This window comes from Pan troglodytes, chromosome 8 (assembly GCF_028858775.2).
Source record: "Pan troglodytes isolate AG18354 chromosome 8, NHGRI_mPanTro3-v2.0_pri, whole genome shotgun sequence".
In the NCBI taxonomy this organism is placed as follows: domain Eukaryota; kingdom Metazoa; phylum Chordata; class Mammalia; order Primates; family Hominidae; genus Pan; species Pan troglodytes.
Window position 1 is genome coordinate 145,621,720 of NC_072406.2, and position 17,661 is coordinate 145,639,380.

Below are 17,661 nucleotides of genomic sequence, written 5' to 3' on the forward strand. Positions count from 1 at the left end.
GAGGGTCTCTGCCCTCTGACCACTTCGTGCTGCCCTTAGGCCTGGCAGAATGCCCGGAGCGCACCAGGTCCCTGGGGTCACCATGGTGGGTAGCTGGACCCAGGCCTTCAGCCCACGCTCCTGAGGGACCGGGAGCAAGGGACACGGGAGCCGGGACTTCGGACCCCCTTGGGGGGAGTCCAGGAGGGTAGCCAGGCCCAGCTTCCAGGCTCAGCTGCGAAGTGCCAGGACACCTAAGGGTCCTCCATCATCCCCCGGTGTCAGCAGCCTGCAACCCCCTGCCCAGGATGGCGGCATCCTGACCTTTGGCTGAGCTCAGGCTGGCCAGGCCCTCCCTCCGCGGAGCCACCTTCTTCCACATGATTCCCAGCTGGACACCAGCTGTGGGGCTAGCACTGTGGCCCTGGCCCTCAGCCCTGAGGTGACACAAATGCTCCGAGGCCTGGCGGCTGCTAAAAAGTTCTGAAAATCAATCTGTATGTGAAAAATGACAAAGCCGCGTCAGAAAACCCGGAGGAAACAGACGTCTCCATGTTGAACTGCTTGGCCCTGGGAGCCTGTCCCCATGGGAAGTGGCCTGGGCTGCGTCGGAAAAGCCTGGTGGGGCCACCCAGGCTGGCACCCAGCAGCACCTGAACAGCTGGCCCTGGGCCGGCCACTCGGGCAGAGAGAAGACCGGGGCTGCCCAGGGCCTGCCAATGAGGGGTGGCTTTGCACCGAGGCCACCGGGTTTCAGAGCTGTACCTGGGCAGTTTCTACTCCAACTTGTAAGTGGAGAGTCACCATTTACCCAAATATACAAGGGCAAGAGGATTTTATAGAGATGGGCAAGAAAGTTTTCAGCTTCAAAACCAAATCATGCCGGGCGCGGTGGCTCACACCTGTAATCCCAGCACTTTGGGAGGCCGAGGCGGGCGGATCACTTGAGGTCAGGGGTTGGAGACCAGCCTGGCCAACATGGTGAAACCCCGTCTCTTCAAAATATACAAAAATTAGCCAGGCATGGTGACTGGCGCCTGTAATCCCAGCTACTTGGGAGGCTGAGGCACGAGAATCGCTTGAACCCGGGAGGCAGAGGGTGCAGTGAGCCGAGATCACTCCACTGCTCTCCAGCCTGGGTGACAGAGAGTGACTCCGTCTCAAAAAAAACCAAAACCAACAAACAAAAAACACCTAATCAAACCCCAAACAATAATGGGGCCAGAGGTCAACTAGCTCAGGAGTGAGTGGAAGCCTCACTCTGAGTCTGGGGTTCCCCTGCCCCGGACAGTGGCACCCCTCCCTCCAGGCTCCCTGGGGCCAGCATGAAGACAAAGTCCATTCCCCAGCCTAAGGGTTGGGTGTCTGTCCCTGCCAAGCTCTGGAACCAGATAACTAGACGCAGCCCTCTGAGATGCGGCTTCCATGCTGGGCCCTTTCTTGGCTTCCAGCCAAGTGTGGCTGACACAGGTATGAACGTGAGGCTGCAGCCGGCCCTACGGATCTCTGGGGTTCCATTGCTTGAAATCAGATTATGGAGGCTGACCCCAGTGCACATGAAAAATTAAACGGAGTGGATTTTCTCAATGTTCAGGCTTCCTCCCTTGCATACTTGAACATTTGGTGCCTATCTATCTCTGCATATTTACTCCAGGCTCCAGGGCCAGTGGTTCATGACCCACACAGATTCCACGTGCTCCACTCCAGTAAGTGAGCAGGTTCCAGGTTCCCTACCCCAAGGGAAGAGCCTGTTATGCCCTGTTGGACCTGAATCAAACTCCCTTTGTACCTATTTCAGTATTTGTCAAACAGTCCCAGATCCCAAGGCTTATCTGAGGCTTATCTGAAAAGAACATCTCCCGCCTGTTTTAAGGCCAACTGCATGAGAACTCCCACCTGCCCTGGCAGAGGCGAGATAAACCTGCTCCACCCTGAAGCCGGCCCTGAACTAGTGGACTCCAATCACGGCACACAGGAGGACAGATGGGGTGGGTGGGAGTGCAGAGCCAATGCCTGCGAGGTGAGCGGTCACAGAGCATGCGTGTGCCCCCTTTGTGTATACATGTAACTGGACACGTGGGCATGGCACCTGCAGCGTTCAGGGAGCCAGAACTCAGCAAAGGTTACTGTTCTTCTTTCTTGATGCAGGTGAACCTGTCCTTGGTATTCAGCCCAAGTCCTCAGCGGTGGGGGCTCACACACTCTGCCCACCCAACCCAAGGCCATGACCACAATCTAGACCACCTACGCACACCGAGCTGCGGGGCCAAGTGGAGGAGACACCTGCAAACGCTCTCTGGCGTCTGCACTGAGCTGGGGGCAGGTGGGCTTCCCTGGGGGAAATAGCTAGAACCATGGGCATGATGACATGTCCATAGTATGAAACGTCAGGGCCACTAAAAAGAATTTTATAGGACCGTCATTTAGTGAGAAAATCAAATGGTGAAACATGCCACAACAGGCACAAACCTTCTGGACAGTATGTGCCTTAGCTTGGGCTGCTGTGATGCAGTGGCATGGTCTGGGAGGCTGATAAACACTGACTTTCCACAGTTCTGGAGGCCACGGCTCCAGGCAGGTTCGGCGTGTGATGAGGCCCACCCTAGTTTACAGACAGCACCTTCCCACAGAGTACTTACATTGTGGGGGGGGGCAAAAGAGTGCCCTCAGGGCTCTCCTAAGGGCATTAATCCCACTGGAGGAGCTCCACCCCCTCATAGGGCACTAATCCCACTGGAGGAGCTCCGCCCTCTCATAGGGCACTAATCCCACTCAAAGAGCTCCGCCCCCTCATAGGGCACTAATCCCACTCAAAGAGCTCCATCCTCTCATAGGGCACTAATCCCACTGGAGGAGCTCCGCCCTCTCATAGGGCACTAATCCCACTGGAGGAGCTCCGCCCTCTCATAGGGCACTAATCCCACTCAAAGAGCTCCGCCCCCTCATAGGGCACTAATCCCACTCAAAGAGCTCCATCCTCTCATAGGGCACTAATCCCACTGGAGGAGCTCTGCCCTCATAGGGCATTAATCCCACTGGAGGAGCTCCGCCTTCTCTTAGGGCATTAATCCCACTGGAGGAGCTCCGCCCCCTCATAGGGCACTAATCCCACTGGAGGAGCTCCACCCTCTCTCTCCTAGGACACGAATCCCACTTGAAGAGCTCTGCCCTTGTGACTAGTCATTGCCCAAAGTCCCCCCTCCTAATGCAGTCACGGTAGGGGTTAGGATTTCAACCCAGGGATTTGGGGTGGGGCTGAGTGAAATGAGCCTGACCCAAAGGGATAAATGGAGGTCCCTCCATAGAGACAGGAAGTAGAAGCGTGGGTGCCAGGAGCTGGAGGGAAGCAGAAAAGGGGTTGTTGTTTAACGGGGACAGTTTCCGTTTGGGAAAATGAAAGCTTTCTTGGATAGTCATGGCTGCATGAGAATGTACTTAATGCCGCTGAAATGTGCATTTGAAATGGTTCAGACCAGCCTGGGCAACACGGGGAGACCCCGTCTCTACGAAAGGTAAATTTAAACAGTCAGCTGGGTGTGGGAGTGCGCCCCTGTGGTCCCAGCTACTTGGGAGGGGGGAGGATCACTTGAGCCCAGGAGATTCAAGCTGCAGTGAGCTGTGACTGAGCCACACACTCCAGACCCGTCTCTAAAACACAGTGGTTAAGACGATCAAGTTGACGTCGTGTGTTCCCACAGTAGAGAAGAATGCAGTAAACTGAACAGAGAGCTCCTTATGACAGAAGTAGGAAGAAAATAGGGTGGGCTCTCGTGAGGAAAGGGCTTGACGTGAGTGGGCGTGGAAGAAAACCATAGACCATGCCTGTGCGCGTGTGCAGGGGTGTGTGCGTGCGTGCACAGAACTCTAGGAAGTCACAAGCCCAGCTGTTCACAGTGGCTACCCTGGAAATATGATGTGAGGGAACTGACTATACAAACTTGTTTTGTTTGAATGTTGTTCCTTACAGTGAAAAAACAAAAAAGTTTAAAAAAACAACTAACATGACAGAATGCTCATTGCAGACATGACTACAAGGCGTGGTGTAATCTGAATTGCTATCACTTTAATCAGCATCTGTATGAAGGCAGCAGACAGCGTTTCCCTCAGAGCAGCCCCATTCTTCAGCGGCAGGGACACAAGGACCCGCAGGCCCCGCTTTCCGTCCGAGCACAGCATGCCCAGAGGGACCAGCGGGGGCTCCTCAGCAGAATCTTAGATTTAGAAGAAGGTGCTCCAGTCAGGACCCTCACAGGCTGGGTGAAGAAGGCTGTTATGCTGTGAGAGGTCGGGCCATGACCACGCAGCAATTGGAGAGGAACTGCACACCACGGACACTGCTCTTGAAAAGCAGATGATTTACTTGCTTCTAAAACTGACAGGCTGCACTTATCCTCTCCAAGCAGAGGTGTGAGGCAGGGGCAGCTGGTTCTCACTGGTCTTTGAAGTTGGCCTTTCTCTTTTCCACAAACGCAGTCATCCCTTCTTTCCGGTCATCCTGGCAGGAAAAGGAACAGAAACGGAGCTGGACGCGCAGTGTCCTCACAGAGCCTGATGCCAATGTCCGCCCGTCTCTCCCTGGCTCTGCCTCACTCCTCATGCTCACAGGGGCCCAGGGGGCCGGGGAGGGGACTCAGCGGCAGGAACACCTGCTCAATCAGAGCTGGGCCTGGGCGCGGGGATTTTCACGGCCTCTCTCTACCAGTCTAGGTGATGGTCATTCAGGAGCCACTGTGTATGTCCAACAAGCTCACATCTGAAGAGCCTCAGATGCACCCATCTTGGTCACTCACCATGTCATCAACTGGATGATGGGTGGCCTGTATCAGGGGCTACTCTGTGTTGGAGTAGGACGTGAGAACTCAACTCTGCATCTGCTTTTCTTACACTGTGTGCATGTGTGTCCCCAGGTGTGCGTGCACACACACACACACACACACACGCATCTGTACCCCTTCCTCAGGTGCCCAAACCACTTTTAATTTTTATTTTATAGAACAATTAAAACACCGAAGTATGACTTTCTCCCAGTGAAAGACATGAATTAAAATGGTAATCTGGCCGGGTGCAGTGGCTTACGCCTGTAATCCCAGCACTGTGGGAGGCCAAGGCAGGCAGATCACTTGAGGTCAGGAGTTCAAGACCAGCCTGGCCAACATGGTGAAACTCTGTCTCTACTAAAAATACAAAAATTAGCCAGGTGTGGTGGTGGGCACCTGTAATCCCAGCTACTCGGGAGGCTGAAGCAGGAGAATCACTTGAACCCAGGAGGCGGAGGTTGCAGTGAGCTGAGATCTCACCACTGCATTCCAGCCTGGACAACAGAGCAAGACTCTGCCTCAAAGGGAAAAAAATAAAAATTATGATGGTAATTAGAGGAATTACTTTAAGTTACTGGCAGAAATCTTATAAAATATTGCTCTAAAGCTTCAGCTTATCTTATTAGAATACATTTGAGCCTATTCCAAATAATTGGAATGATCTAAAAAAATCATGGGTAAAATGAGTTACATTTTTTTTTTTCAGACAGAGTCTCACTCTGTCTCCCAGGCTGGAGTGCAGTGGCGTGATCTCGGCTCACTGTAACCTCCGCCTCTGGGTTCAAGCGATTCTCCTGCCTCAACTTCCAGAGTAGCTGGGATTACAGGCACCTGCCACCACGCCCGGCTAATTTTTTGGATTTTTAGTAGAGACGGGTTTCGCCATGTTGCCCAGGCTGGTTTCAAACTCCTGAGCTCAGGCAATCCACCCGCCTCAGCCTCCCAAAGTGCTGGGATTACAGGGTGAGCCACCGCGCCCGGCCTCATTTTTTAAAAAAGTCTTTTTTTTGAGACGGGGTCTTGCTTTGCTGCCCAGTTGGACTCAAACGACCCGCCTCAGCCTCCCAGGAAGCTGGGGCTACGGATGCTCGACACTCGCCCGGCTGAAACTGCATTTTCCATAAAGGAGCTGCTTGAGGGTGCAATTCACAGACTTCACATAACAGGAAAAACAAGAAAAGCCCCTGTAAGGTTTCTGTACTTTTGAACTTGTACATGCTCTACTTTTTTCCTAACATCAAGACCCACTGATGGAACCAATCTGATCCCGTTAAAGGTGAGGCTGGCAGTTCTGACCAGAAAGAAACGATACTTAATGATAAAATTTAAAAGGAAATTCCCAGCAACTTGTGTGACTGGAATTTGCTTGATTCTCCGGTTGAACACTGTTTACTCACGGTGGCAAAGGTTGAATAAAAGAGTTTCTTCTCCAACTTACTTCCTTCTGTTAATGTCATTTCAAAAGCTGAAAAACAAAGTCCCAGAGTTATGAACGGAGATATTACATGCAGAACTTTTCCTGCACGGTGACAGGAAGCCCTCCTCACTGACCCACGCACAACTGTGCTTTCGACGCGGCCCAGCCCTGCACAGGCTTCCATGGTGCCGCCCTTCTCAAAGGCACTGCCCCAGCGGAGACCTGGCAGAACCAACAGCTCTGCTATGGCCCCCAAACGTCACACTCTGGTGGCCCAGGGCCCCAAGAAGGGAGAGGAACTGGATGAAAGGTGAGATGGCAAACTGTGCCCTTGAGGAGAGGCTGTGAGGCGGCAACGGGGCTGCAAACAGAGAAAAATAACCAAGGATGAAAACCAGGAAGGACAGCACGAGAGCCAGAGCTGGGCGCGGCCGGCACCAAGAACGCCTTCGGCTCTGCTCATTCCAGGCCCGTTCTTTGCACGAGGCCAAGCAGAGCAGATCCAGGTGCGCAGATGGAGGGAGGCGCTGTGGTTCCAGGGCTGGTGCCAGCATCCTCTCCGAGGGGAGCACGACCTTGCCCAACGCCTTGGGCGACAGCAGCCTCCGTTCTTTCAAAATGCTCTCCTCACTGCATCCTGCCTCAAGCCAACGGCAAGCCCGGGGGACGGCCACACCCTCGAGATAAACGCACTCAGAGAGGTTAGGGGACCTGCCTGGGGCCACCCACACCTGTCCGGACTCAACCAGCTAATAACCATCTCATTCCACATGCTGAGAATAAATTGTGACATTAAAACTTGAGCATTTCTGAGGAGGGGGAGGTTCGGATCCACTTCCCTGGCAGAGGGAGAACTAAAAGGGATCCAGGCCAAGAATGAACAGCGTGGCGCTGGGCTGCAAGCCTGCGTAGCCACCTGCCAGGCACACACGCAGCCGCCAACCCCAGGTCTCGGGAGGTGAACCGAGCCTCCCCATGGCAGAGACCATTTTACATTTGGGACCTCTGCTCCCTTCTCAGCCTTTCCCTGCCACGGCCAGCTCTGTACTGCCCTCACCTCCCAGGCCTGGCTCAGTTCTTGGGCCCTGGTACAAAGGGGAGCTGGGAACATCTCAGAGGAGTTCCTGAGTGCGTGACCAGAAACCACAACTCTACAGACAGCAGAACTGAGACACTGAGAACCATTTCTGCCCAGGAGGGCTTAAGGCATATTCATTTGGAGCCAGAAAGCCTGCTGGTCAGGAATACTCCTGACAGCCACGGAGACCTCTCCAGTGTCTTCCTGGCAGATCCCCTACCTGCATTCACTGATTCTTTGGCCATCGTTACTATAATTTTAGAATTGCTGGCAATTTTTTCTGCACACTGGATGGCTTCTTCCACCAGTGTCTCAACAGGACAAATCTTGCTTACAAGACCTGAAACACAAGAAAGTCAGTGAGTGACGTGCAGAAACAGCACTTGTCTATTCCTTCTCGAGCGAGTGGCCGCTGGGGAGCAGCGTGGCTGGAGCACCCCAGCCTCTGGATGCTAAGCAAGGGCGGCTTCCACACGGGAAGTACCACACGTGCCCCTTCCTGAGTGCTGAGTGCTCTTGGCACTGCGGTCACTGTGCTCTCAGACATGTGGGCCAGGCTGGCCACAGCTCCGACGGCAGAGGCGGCCAGACACGGGGACTGTGATCACCAGCAGGGCAGTGGGAGGACCGGCCACTGAGGCCTGGAGATGCCCGTTGCTTACACTGGATTTTGGGGACGCAATTGCTGGGCTGTTATTCTGTACCAGATACTTACGTGTGGTTCACTTCCGTACATACAGTACTTCAAAATGTAGAAACAAAAGGCAGTCAGTCTTCTCCCAGGTCCTCAGGACCCAAAAGCTCATGCAACCACCGTGGGGGCACCTGGATGCCGCCCGGGGTTTCTGTGGGGCTCCCCCGAGGGGGACACCTGGATGCAGCTCTGGGTTTCTATGGGGCTCCCCCATGGGGGACACCTGGATGCAGCTCTGGGTTTCTGTGGGGCTCCCCCGAGGGGGACACCTGGATGCCGCCCTGGGTTTCTGTGGGGCTCCCGCGAGGGGGACACCTGGATGCAGCTCTGGGTTTCTGTGGGGCTCCCCATGGGGGACACCTGGATGCAGCCCTGGGTTTCTGTGGGGCTCCCCCGAGGGGGACACCTGGATGCCGCCCTGGGTTTCTGTGGGGCTCCCCATGGGGGACACCTGGATGCAGCCCTGGGTTTCTGTGGGGCTCCCACGAGGGGGACACCTGGATGCCGCCCTGGGTTTCTGTGGGGCTCCCCCGAGGGGGACACCTGGATGCCGCCCTGGGTTTCTGTGGGGCTCCCGCGAGGGGGACACCTGGATGCCGCCCCGGGTTTCTGTGGGGCTCCCGCGAGGGGGACACCTGGATGCCGCCCTGGGTTTCTGTGAGGCTCCCCATGGGGGACACCTGGATGCCGCCCCGGGTTTCTGTGGGGCTCCCGCGAGGGGGACACCTGGATGCCGCCCTGGGTTTCTGTGGGGCTCCCCCATGGGGGACACCTGGATGCAGCTCTGGGTTTCTGTGGGGCTCCCCCGTGGGGGACACCTGGATGCAGCTCTGGGTTTCTGTGGGGCTCCCGCGAGGGGGACAACCGGATGCAGCTCAGGGTTTCTGTGGGGCTCCCACGAGGGGGACACCTGGATGCAGCTCAGGGTTTCTGTGGGGCTCCCATGAGGGGGACACCTGGATGCAGCTCTGGGTTTCTGTGGGGCTCCCCCGAGGGGGACACCTGGATGCCGCCCCGGGTTTCTGTGGGGCTCCCGCGAGGGGGACACCTGGATGCCGCCCCGGGTTTCTGTGGGGCTCCCGCGAGGGGGACACCTGGATGCCGCCCTGGGTTTCTGTGAGGCTCCCCCGTGGGGGACACCTGGATGCCGCCCCGGGTTTCTGTGGGGCTCCCGCGAGGGGGACACCTGGATGCCGCCCTGGGTTTCTGTGGGGCTCCCCCATGGGGGACACCTGGATGCAGCTCTGGGTTTCTGTGGGGCTCCCCCGTGGGGGACACCTGGATGCCGCCCCAGGTTTCTGTGGGGCTCCCACGAGGGGGACACCTAGATGCCGCCCCGGGTTTCTGTGGGGCTCCCCCGAGGGGGACACCTGGATGCAGCTCTGGGTTTCTGTGGGGCTCCCCCATGGGGGACACCTGGATGCCGCCCTGGGTTTCTGTGGGGCTCCCCCATGGGGGACACCTGGATGCAGCTCTGGGTTTCTGTGGGGCTCCCCCGTGGGGGACACCTGGATGCAGCTCTGGGTTTCTGTGGGGCTCCCGCGAGGGGGACAACCGGATGCAGCTCAGGGTTTCTGTGGGGCTCCCACGAGGGGGACACCTGGATGCAGCTCAGGGTTTCTGTGGGGCTCCCATGAGGGGGACACCTGGATGCAGCTCTGGGTTTCTGTGGGGCTCCCCCCAGGGGGACACCTGGATGCCACCCTGGGTTTCTGTGAGGCTCCCCCGAGGGGGACACCTGGATGCCGCCCTGGGTTTCTGTGAGGCTCCCCCGAGGGGGACACCTGGATGCCGCCCTGGGTTTCTGTGGGGCTCCCGCGAGGGGGACACCTGGATGCCGCCCTGGGTTTCTGTGGGGCTCCCCCGAGGGGGACACCTAGATGCCGCCCCGGGTTTCTGTGGGGCTCCCCCGAGGGGGACACCTGGATGCAGCTCTGGGTTTCTGTGGGGCTCCCACGAGGGGGACACCTGGATGCCGCCCTGGGTTTCTGTGGGGCTCCCCCGAGGGGGACACCTGGATGCAGCTCTGGGTTTCTGTGGGGCTCCCCCATGGGGGACACCTGGATGCCGCCCTGGGTTTCTGTGGGGCTCCCCCGTGGGGGACACCTGGATGCAGCTCTGGGTTTCTGTGGGGCTCCCGCGAGGGGGACAACCGGATGCAGCTCAGGGTTTCTGTGGGGCTCCCACGAGGGGGACACCTGGATGCAGCTCAGGGTTTCTGTGGGGCTCCCACGAGGGGGACACCTGGATGCAGCTCTGGGTTTCTGTGGGGCTCCCCCAAGGGGGACACCTGGATGCCACCCTGGGTTTCTGTGAGGCTCCCCCGAGGGGGACACCTGGATGCCGCCCTGGGTTTCTGTGAGGCTCCCCCGAGGGGGACACCTGGATGCCGCCCTGGGTTTCTGTGGGGCTCCCGCGAGGGGGACACCTGGATGCCGCCCTGGGTTTCTGTGGGGCTCCCCCGAGGGGGACACCTAGATGCCGCCCCGGGTTTCTGTGGGGCTCCCCCGAGGGGGACACCTGGATGCAGCTCTGGGTTTCTGTGGGGCTCCCACGAGGGGGACACCTGGATGCCGCCCTGGGTTTCTGTGGGGCTCTCCCGAGGGGGACACCTGGATGCCGCCCCGGGTTTCTGTGGGGCTCCCGCCCCGGGTTTCCAGGTGGCTCTTGCGGGCAGCCCCAACCCATACCTGCTTGCTTGGCGTCCTGGGCTGAGATCCGGTCACCGGTGAGGACCATCTCCATCGCCAGCGACTTCCCAACAGCACGGGTGAGTCTCTGGGTGCCGCCCGCACCTGCAGGGAGGGGCTGGTCATGGCTGGCACTGTGATGAGTGAACCCAAGAAGACATCACAGCTGCGCAGCCAGCAAATTCCAAGGGGCTTAAGATAGGCCCTGAGACAAGGTCCAGGGGTCAGAGGCCAGGCAGCACAAGAGCCCGGGAACATCAGGGGCAGCAGCCCCTTTTCAAGCTCAGGCCCCACATCTGGTGCTCTCCTGTGGGCAAACGATTACCTAGGTGCCGAGGCAAGAGACTGAAGGCACAAACTGTTTCGGTATAATAAAGAAAATAGTTAGAATAACAATAGTCATAATACAAATTAGATATAGAGATGATCATGGACAATTATCAATCATTAGTATAAACATTATTAATAATTAGCTTTTATATTACTCTTTGTTCCATTACTATATAACCTGGGAATAACCAGTGGGTATAGGGTCAGGTGCTGAAGGGACATTGTGAGAAGAGGCCTAGAAGGCAAGAGGTGAGCCTTCTGTCACACCTGCATAAGGGCCGCTTGAGGGCTCCTTGGTCAAGCGGTAACGCCAGTGTCTGGGAAGGCAACCATTACTTAGCAAACCTCGAAAGGGAGTCTGCCTTTCCTTGGAGGAGTCAGGGAACACTGCTCCACCAGCTTCTTGTGAGAGGCTGGATATTCTCCAGGCCTGCCCGCAGTCATCCGGAGGCCTAACCCCCTCCCTGTGGTGCTTCAACGATCACACTCCTTGTCCACTTTCATGCTCCTCCCGTACTCCTGGCTCCTCTTTGAAGTTTGTAGCAGATAGCGGAAGAAGAAATAGTGAAAGTCTTGAAGTCTTTGATCTTTCGTATAAGTGCAGAGAAGAAAACACTGATGTTTGCTGCCTTCCCTCTCTGCTTCGGCTACCTAAGAGGGAAGGGCCCCCTGTCCCATGATCACGTGACTTGCTTCACCTTGTCAATCACTTAGAGGATTCACCCTCCTCACCCTGCCCCCTTATCCTGTATGCAATAAATATCAGTGCGCCCAGCCATTCGGGGCCACTACCGGTCTCCGCCTCTTGATGGTATTGGTCCCCCGGGCCCAGCTGTTTTCTCTTTATCTCTTTGTCTTGTGTTTTTATTTCTTGCAGTCTCTCGTCTCCGCACATGGGGAGAACACCCGCTAAGCCCCGTAGGGCTGGACACTGCACTCCCCCAACACCCTGACATTAGATCAAGGTGGTGGCTCTGTGGGGCCCTCCCCAGCCTCTGTGGTCAACATATTAGAAGCTTATAGGCCTCCCTGACCCCAGGCACTGGTCCCTTATAGTAGCAGCTGTTCTAGGGATCAGACCCGAAACAAATGCACCGAGCTCACAGCTCCAGGCCTCAGAATCGGCCTCGTCAAACTCAGAGGGCAGCGAAGGGCACCCTGAGTGCAGCTGCTCCCCTCAGGGTCTCAGCTCCCTCCTGGCTGCTCGGCCTGGGCCCACCCTTCCTACCAGGAGGACCCTGGGGTTAGAGGGTGTTGCTTTTTGCCAAGAGCCCAGGCCCTTCTCACGGGCCTGGGTGGGGGGGTCTGACTCCCCACCCTGAACCCAGGCCATGTGACCTCCATGGCCAGTGAGATGGCAGTGCGCAGAGCTCCCAGTGCCACCCAGGGTCACCACGTTCCCTCTCTGCCATGGACACGAATCACAAGCAAGAACTGTCATGGTTAGAAGCCAGCGTTACCCAGGACCAGCCTCTCCCAACACCATCAGATGTGGGCACAGTCACAGTCCCAGGACTCTAAGGCCCCCCCCAAGCTCTGTCACAACCACTCTAGCCTCTGTGGCTGTCCACAGAGGGACCACTGACCAGCCATGGGGCTGTCCATCCAGGGCCTCTGGTCAGATATGAGCTGTGGGCCCTGAGACACAGGCAGATTTTGAGTAATTACCTAAGGCATCTATGCCAGAGACAGTGTCACTCTTTACCTGGGATGGTTCCTATTAAGATCTCCGGCTGTGCAAACTGGGCCTTCTCACCGGCATAGATGATATCACACATCATGGCAAGCTCACAGCCCCCGCCAAACTGTAAAACATTCGGCATCAGGAGAGTCTTACCAGGGGAACCCAGTCAGAAATCACTCTGCTTGCTTATTCAAATTTCCCATTTAAAAGAAACAGTGTTGGGGGTATGACAAAGACTAACATAGTGGCACCAAACTAGATAATTGTTATGATAAGTTAACTACAGATGGTTGCTGCTGTTTACCAGGGGCTGGCAAACATCCTGTAAAGGGCCATGAGGGTCTTACAGGCTCTGCTGCCACGACTCAACTCTGCTGCTGTGGCCGAAATGCAGCCACAGAGACTAGGTGCACAGGTGGGTGTGGCTGTGCCGGGAAAACTCCATCCGCAGACCCCTGGCTTACACGGCAGGGAGCGTCATGAAATGATCACAATCCGCAGACCCCTGGCTTACACGGAAGGGAGTGTCATGAAATGATCACATTGCTTCCCTATAGGCCAAGATCAGTCTCAGCACTTCAAACAGTCCCAGGACACAGAGCTTTCAAGGGGAGCAAAAGAAGCTAGTTTATAGATGTAGCCAAAGCCAACACCTCTCTTCCCCCACCCTGGAAGAGAGGCTTGCTGGGGAGAAGCTGTCAGGTGAACAGCCACGAAAAAAGCAGATGCCAGGAGGTGTCCTCTCCACACAGTTCCTGGCTCTTTAGCACCATGAGGCAGGAAAGGAGGCTGCTGGCCTGGGAACTAAAGGCCTCTTCAAAATAAAAATCTGTTATGCTGTGTATGCACAGCACAGTTCCTTCAACCACGAGAGGAGGAGACTCTTGGCAGCAACACTCACAGCATAGCCATTGACAGCAGCGATGACTGGCTTCTTCATCTGGGTGAGGTGGTCCCAGTGCTTCAAGAACTTGCTGGAGTAACAGTCCTGGAAACTCAGGTTCTGCATTTCCTTGATATCAGCTCCAGCTAGCAGGAGTGGAAAGGAGGTTCCGGTTACCAGAGAGCAGAGAGCCCACCCGTCCTATATCTCCCAGACCAACAAGGAGCTTCAGAGCACACCAGACACAGGCAGTGGGGTTGCTGGGCACGGCTGACACCAGGCCATGTGGACAGCTGTAGGGACGCTGTAATGCCAGCTATAACAGAAATCACGCGGAGGGGCCCTGAGGCAGGCAGCAGGTGCGAGGGAGGTGCCCACAGAGGCTGGGCATATTCGTCAGGGCATAAGCCCTCGACACACACAAAGCCTGACTGCCAAGGACCTAAACCCCTTTGAAGAAGCTGTTTTGCTGGTGGAGCACATGCGGCTCTCTGGCATACACAAAGCTGCTCATGCAAGCCGTTCCCATGACCGTCTTCACTCGATATTTGAGGAAGTCCCCAGTCGCATGCCTCTGCCATCACAGAGGTGCAAATCTGTCTCGAGGCTTCTCCCAAGGCCATACGTGCCTCCCACATCTGCCCAGGCACAAAGCCCTCTGCTGCCGCGCGTACCTGCAAAGGCCTTATCCCCGCCGGTGAGGACAATGGCCCCCACGGCTGGGTCCTCCTCGAAGGTCTTCAGGGCCTGGTTGAGCTCGTCAATCAGGCCATCGCAAAGTGCATTGAGGGCCTTGGGGCGGTTCAGTTGGATCAACCCCACGGTGTTATTCTTCCCTCTTTTTTCTGCGATGATGTACTCAAAGTTAGCACCTAGAGCAAGAAGGCAAAAAGGGGTATCTATTCACACAGGTATCAAACTGGGGAGAGTGGGGGAAGGGATGTGGCCCCATCGGTGGATACAGTGTGACCCCAAGAGGCCCTCTGAGGGCTCCCTGCCGAGTCCTCAGTGGCTCCAGGTGTAGCTCTCAGCCACAAGGATAGATGGTAGCCTTGGTACCATTCTCTCTGCTTTCACATGTGCTTGAACATGTCCTAAAGAAAATCCCCGGGCCGGGCGCAGTGGCTCACGCCTGTAATCCCAGCAATTCGGGAGGCCGAAGCGGGCGAATCACAAGGTCATGAGATCGAGACCATCCTGGCTAACACGGTGAAACGCCGTCTCTACCTAAAATACAAAAAATTAGTCGGGTGTTGTGGCGGGCGCCTGTAGTCCCAGCTACTGGGGAGGCTGAGGCAGGAGAGTGGCGTGAACCCAGGAGGTGGAGCTTGCAGTGAGCTGAGATCATGCCACTGCACTCCAGCCTGGGTGACAGAGTGAGACTCCGTCTCAAAAAAAAAGAAAAAAAAAAAAAAAGAAAAGAAAAAAAGAAAAATCCCCAGCACAGAACACAGCCCACAGCCGCTTTCCTTCTCCTAATATGCCTTGGTCAGTTCTTCCCAGGACACCACTCTGGAGACAGCCCTGGACTCTGCTGAGACAAGGCACCAGGAAACACCTTCTCTCAACAAATGCCAACAGGTGAGGGGGTGTAAGGCAGCTCCTTGCACTTGGTACCGCCCCAGTGCCAAGACCTCTGGCCAACTGGACGCAGGGTGGGGGATGTGAAAATCCTGGGTGTTCCTGCAGCATTAAGATCAGGCACAGGCCGGGTGCAGCAGGCCAGCCCGAAAATGGGAGACGCAGGCGCTTCTCGGGTTGGCCTGCTGCACAGGACCTGCGCCTGCTGGGTGGACAGCAAGGTGGGAAGGAGACAAAGGACAATGGCGTTCCAGGGGTGAGAAGGTGAACCTGAAAAGACAAAGGTAGCCTGTGTGTTGGATGCTTGCCTCCGTTAGTGGCAAAGCAGGGATCATAGTCCCTGTGCTATGGGTTTCTTTTTTTTGTTTTTTTTTTTGAGACTGAGTCTCACTCTATTGCCCAGGCTGGAGTGCAGTGGCGCAATCTCGGCTCACTGCGACCTCTGCCTACAGGGTTCAGGTGATTCTCCTGCCTCAGCCTCCCGAATAGCTGGGACTACGGTCACACACCACCACACCTGGCTAATTTTTGTATTTTTAGTGGACATGGGGTTTCACCATGTTGGCCAAGGTGGTCTTGATGACCTCAGGTGATCCACCTGCCTCAGCCTCCCAAAGTGCTGGGATTATAGGCATTAGCCACTGTGCCCCGCCGTATCCTGTGGGTTTCTAGGGGTAACTGGAGGATCACAGGTGAAGTGTCTGGCAGCAGTGCCTGCCATGCAAGATCCAGGAAAGGGCTGCTGTCAGGGTGGAGAAGCCGAAGGCCAAGGAGAGCATGGAGATGAAACCAACACAACTCAGTGGTCCACTGCTACACAGGGTGAGGGAGGAAGAGGAAGCAAGAGTTCTTCCCCAGCCCAAGGCATGGCCCAAGATTCCTCAGATACTAGAGCCGGTGATGGCCGCTCATGAGTGGGGCCCCGGGTGAGCCACGAGGGAGGAAGAGGGCAGCCCCCTGTGGCTGGGGAGGAGGTGTCAGCTTTTCCCTTAGGACCCTCTGAGGGGTGGCCCTGGTCAGGAGGCACCCAGGACAAAATGTACCTGCATCTCCTGTTCTCGGGCTGGCCGGCTGCACAGGAGCTACGCCTGCTCTTAGAGCCGAGGGAACACCCCGGATTTTTACAACCCACACCCTGCGCCCAGTTGGCCAGAGGTCTTGGCATTGGGGCAGTTCCAGCCAGCCGCCCGGCCTCCCGCAGGACGTGGCCTGGTGAGAGTGGCCTCCTGCAGAGCCAGGCGGGGGGTGGGGGTGCGGGCCAGAGTCAGGTGGGTGGTGTCGGTGCGGGGTGGCGGGCGGTGGGGGGGTGTTAAGCCTGGGTCAGGCTGTGGGTGCGGGTCAGGTGGGGGGTGCAGCACTAGGCGAGGGGGGTGTTGCAGGCCTGAGCTAGGCAGGGGCTGCGGGTCGGGGTCAGGTGGTAGGTGCGGGGTCAGGCAGGAGAGTGCGGAGTCAGGCCCTGGGGATGCGGGATCGGACGGAAGAGGGGTGCGGGGTCAGGCCGGGGGGTGCGGGATCAGGTGGGGGGGGTGCGGGGTCAGGCGGAGTGGGGTGCGGGTAGGGGTCAGGTGAGGGTGCGGGGTCAGGCGGAAGAGGGGTGTGGGTTGGGGTCAGGAGGGGGATGCGGGGTCAGGTGGGAGGGGGGTGCGGTCTGGGATCTGGTCTGGGCGTGCAGGTCGGAGTCAGGAGGAAATTCGGGCCGCCAGCTCTCACCGCGCACTCACCCGAGGCGAAGGGACGCCAGGCGGGACAGCGAACCGGGGGCCTCAGCGGGCCGCGGACGCAGGACAGCAGGACACGCAGGGCGGCCATGGTTCTCTGGACTCCTCGCCCGGCCCCGCGGAGCCGCCCCCTCGCCTAGCCTTTCAGGGCTCGCTCCGCCCACAGGCCAGTGCCGCGAGACCAGGCGGCCCTCGCGAGATCAGCCCGGGCGGAGTGAGGGGGTCGCTCTCCTCCAGGCCCCGCCCCCAGGCCCCGCCCCCAGGCCCCGCCCCCAGGCCCCGCCCCCAGGCCCCGCCCCCAGGCCCGAGCTGCCGCTCGCAGATCTAAGTCCGAGGGGCGTCTCCGGGACCCCACCCTGGGCTGGGACCAGCGCCCTCCAGGCCCCACCGCAGTCGCCCGCGCCCCCGCCCCAGCCCTCGAGGTCCCAGCTGGCCCCGGGTAGACCGCGCGGAGGCGGAGGCAACGGCGGCGCCTGCCGGGCTCTGCGCCGCCTCCCCCCGCCCGCCTGCCCGCCTGCCCGCCTGCCCGCCGGCGTCTGTAGCAGCGGACACAGCGCGCCCAGGCGCAGGGCCAGGCACGGTGGCAGCGGCGTGGGCACTGAACGCCACATTAGGAGGAGTTTTATTTTCATGCACACAAGACTTCAACAGATTTAAATAATAAAAATTTTTTTCATTTAAGTTATTTTATTTATACCTTTTAAATATCTAGACAAGTATTGTGGAGCATCCATTTGTGTACTTGCCCGGATTCTGCAAACGCCAGGGTGGAGATAAAACCACCCTGGAT

General features: G+C 57.4%; 1 protein-coding gene across 2 annotated transcripts; it reads right to left on the bottom strand.

Moving 5' to 3' along the window:
* Positions 1–4,022: 4,022 nt before the first annotated feature.
* On the bottom strand, positions 4,023–17,077 carry ECHS1 (enoyl-CoA hydratase, short chain 1). Of its 2 annotated transcripts, XR_010147080.1 has the most exons (9): positions 16,875–17,038; positions 14,247–14,444; positions 13,591–13,718; positions 12,711–12,810; positions 10,598–10,780; positions 8,940–10,459; positions 7,512–8,482; positions 6,194–6,261; positions 4,023–4,474 (listed from the first exon to the last, which is right to left on the bottom strand). XR_010147080.1 is itself a non-coding variant. In XM_016919678.4 (8 exons), the coding sequence occupies exons 1-8, from the start codon at positions 16,960–16,962 to the stop codon at positions 4,409–4,411; spliced, it is 873 nt and encodes a 290-aa protein (XP_016775167.3). In that variant the 5' UTR covers positions 16,963–17,077; the 3' UTR covers positions 4,023–4,408. The 2 variants fall into 2 exon arrangements, 1 of the variants encoding a protein (XP_016775167.3); XM_016919678.4 differs by lacking the exon at positions 8,940–10,459 and having other exon boundaries at positions 7,512–7,631; positions 10,676–10,780; positions 16,875–17,077.
* Positions 17,078–17,661: the final 584 nt, after the last annotated feature.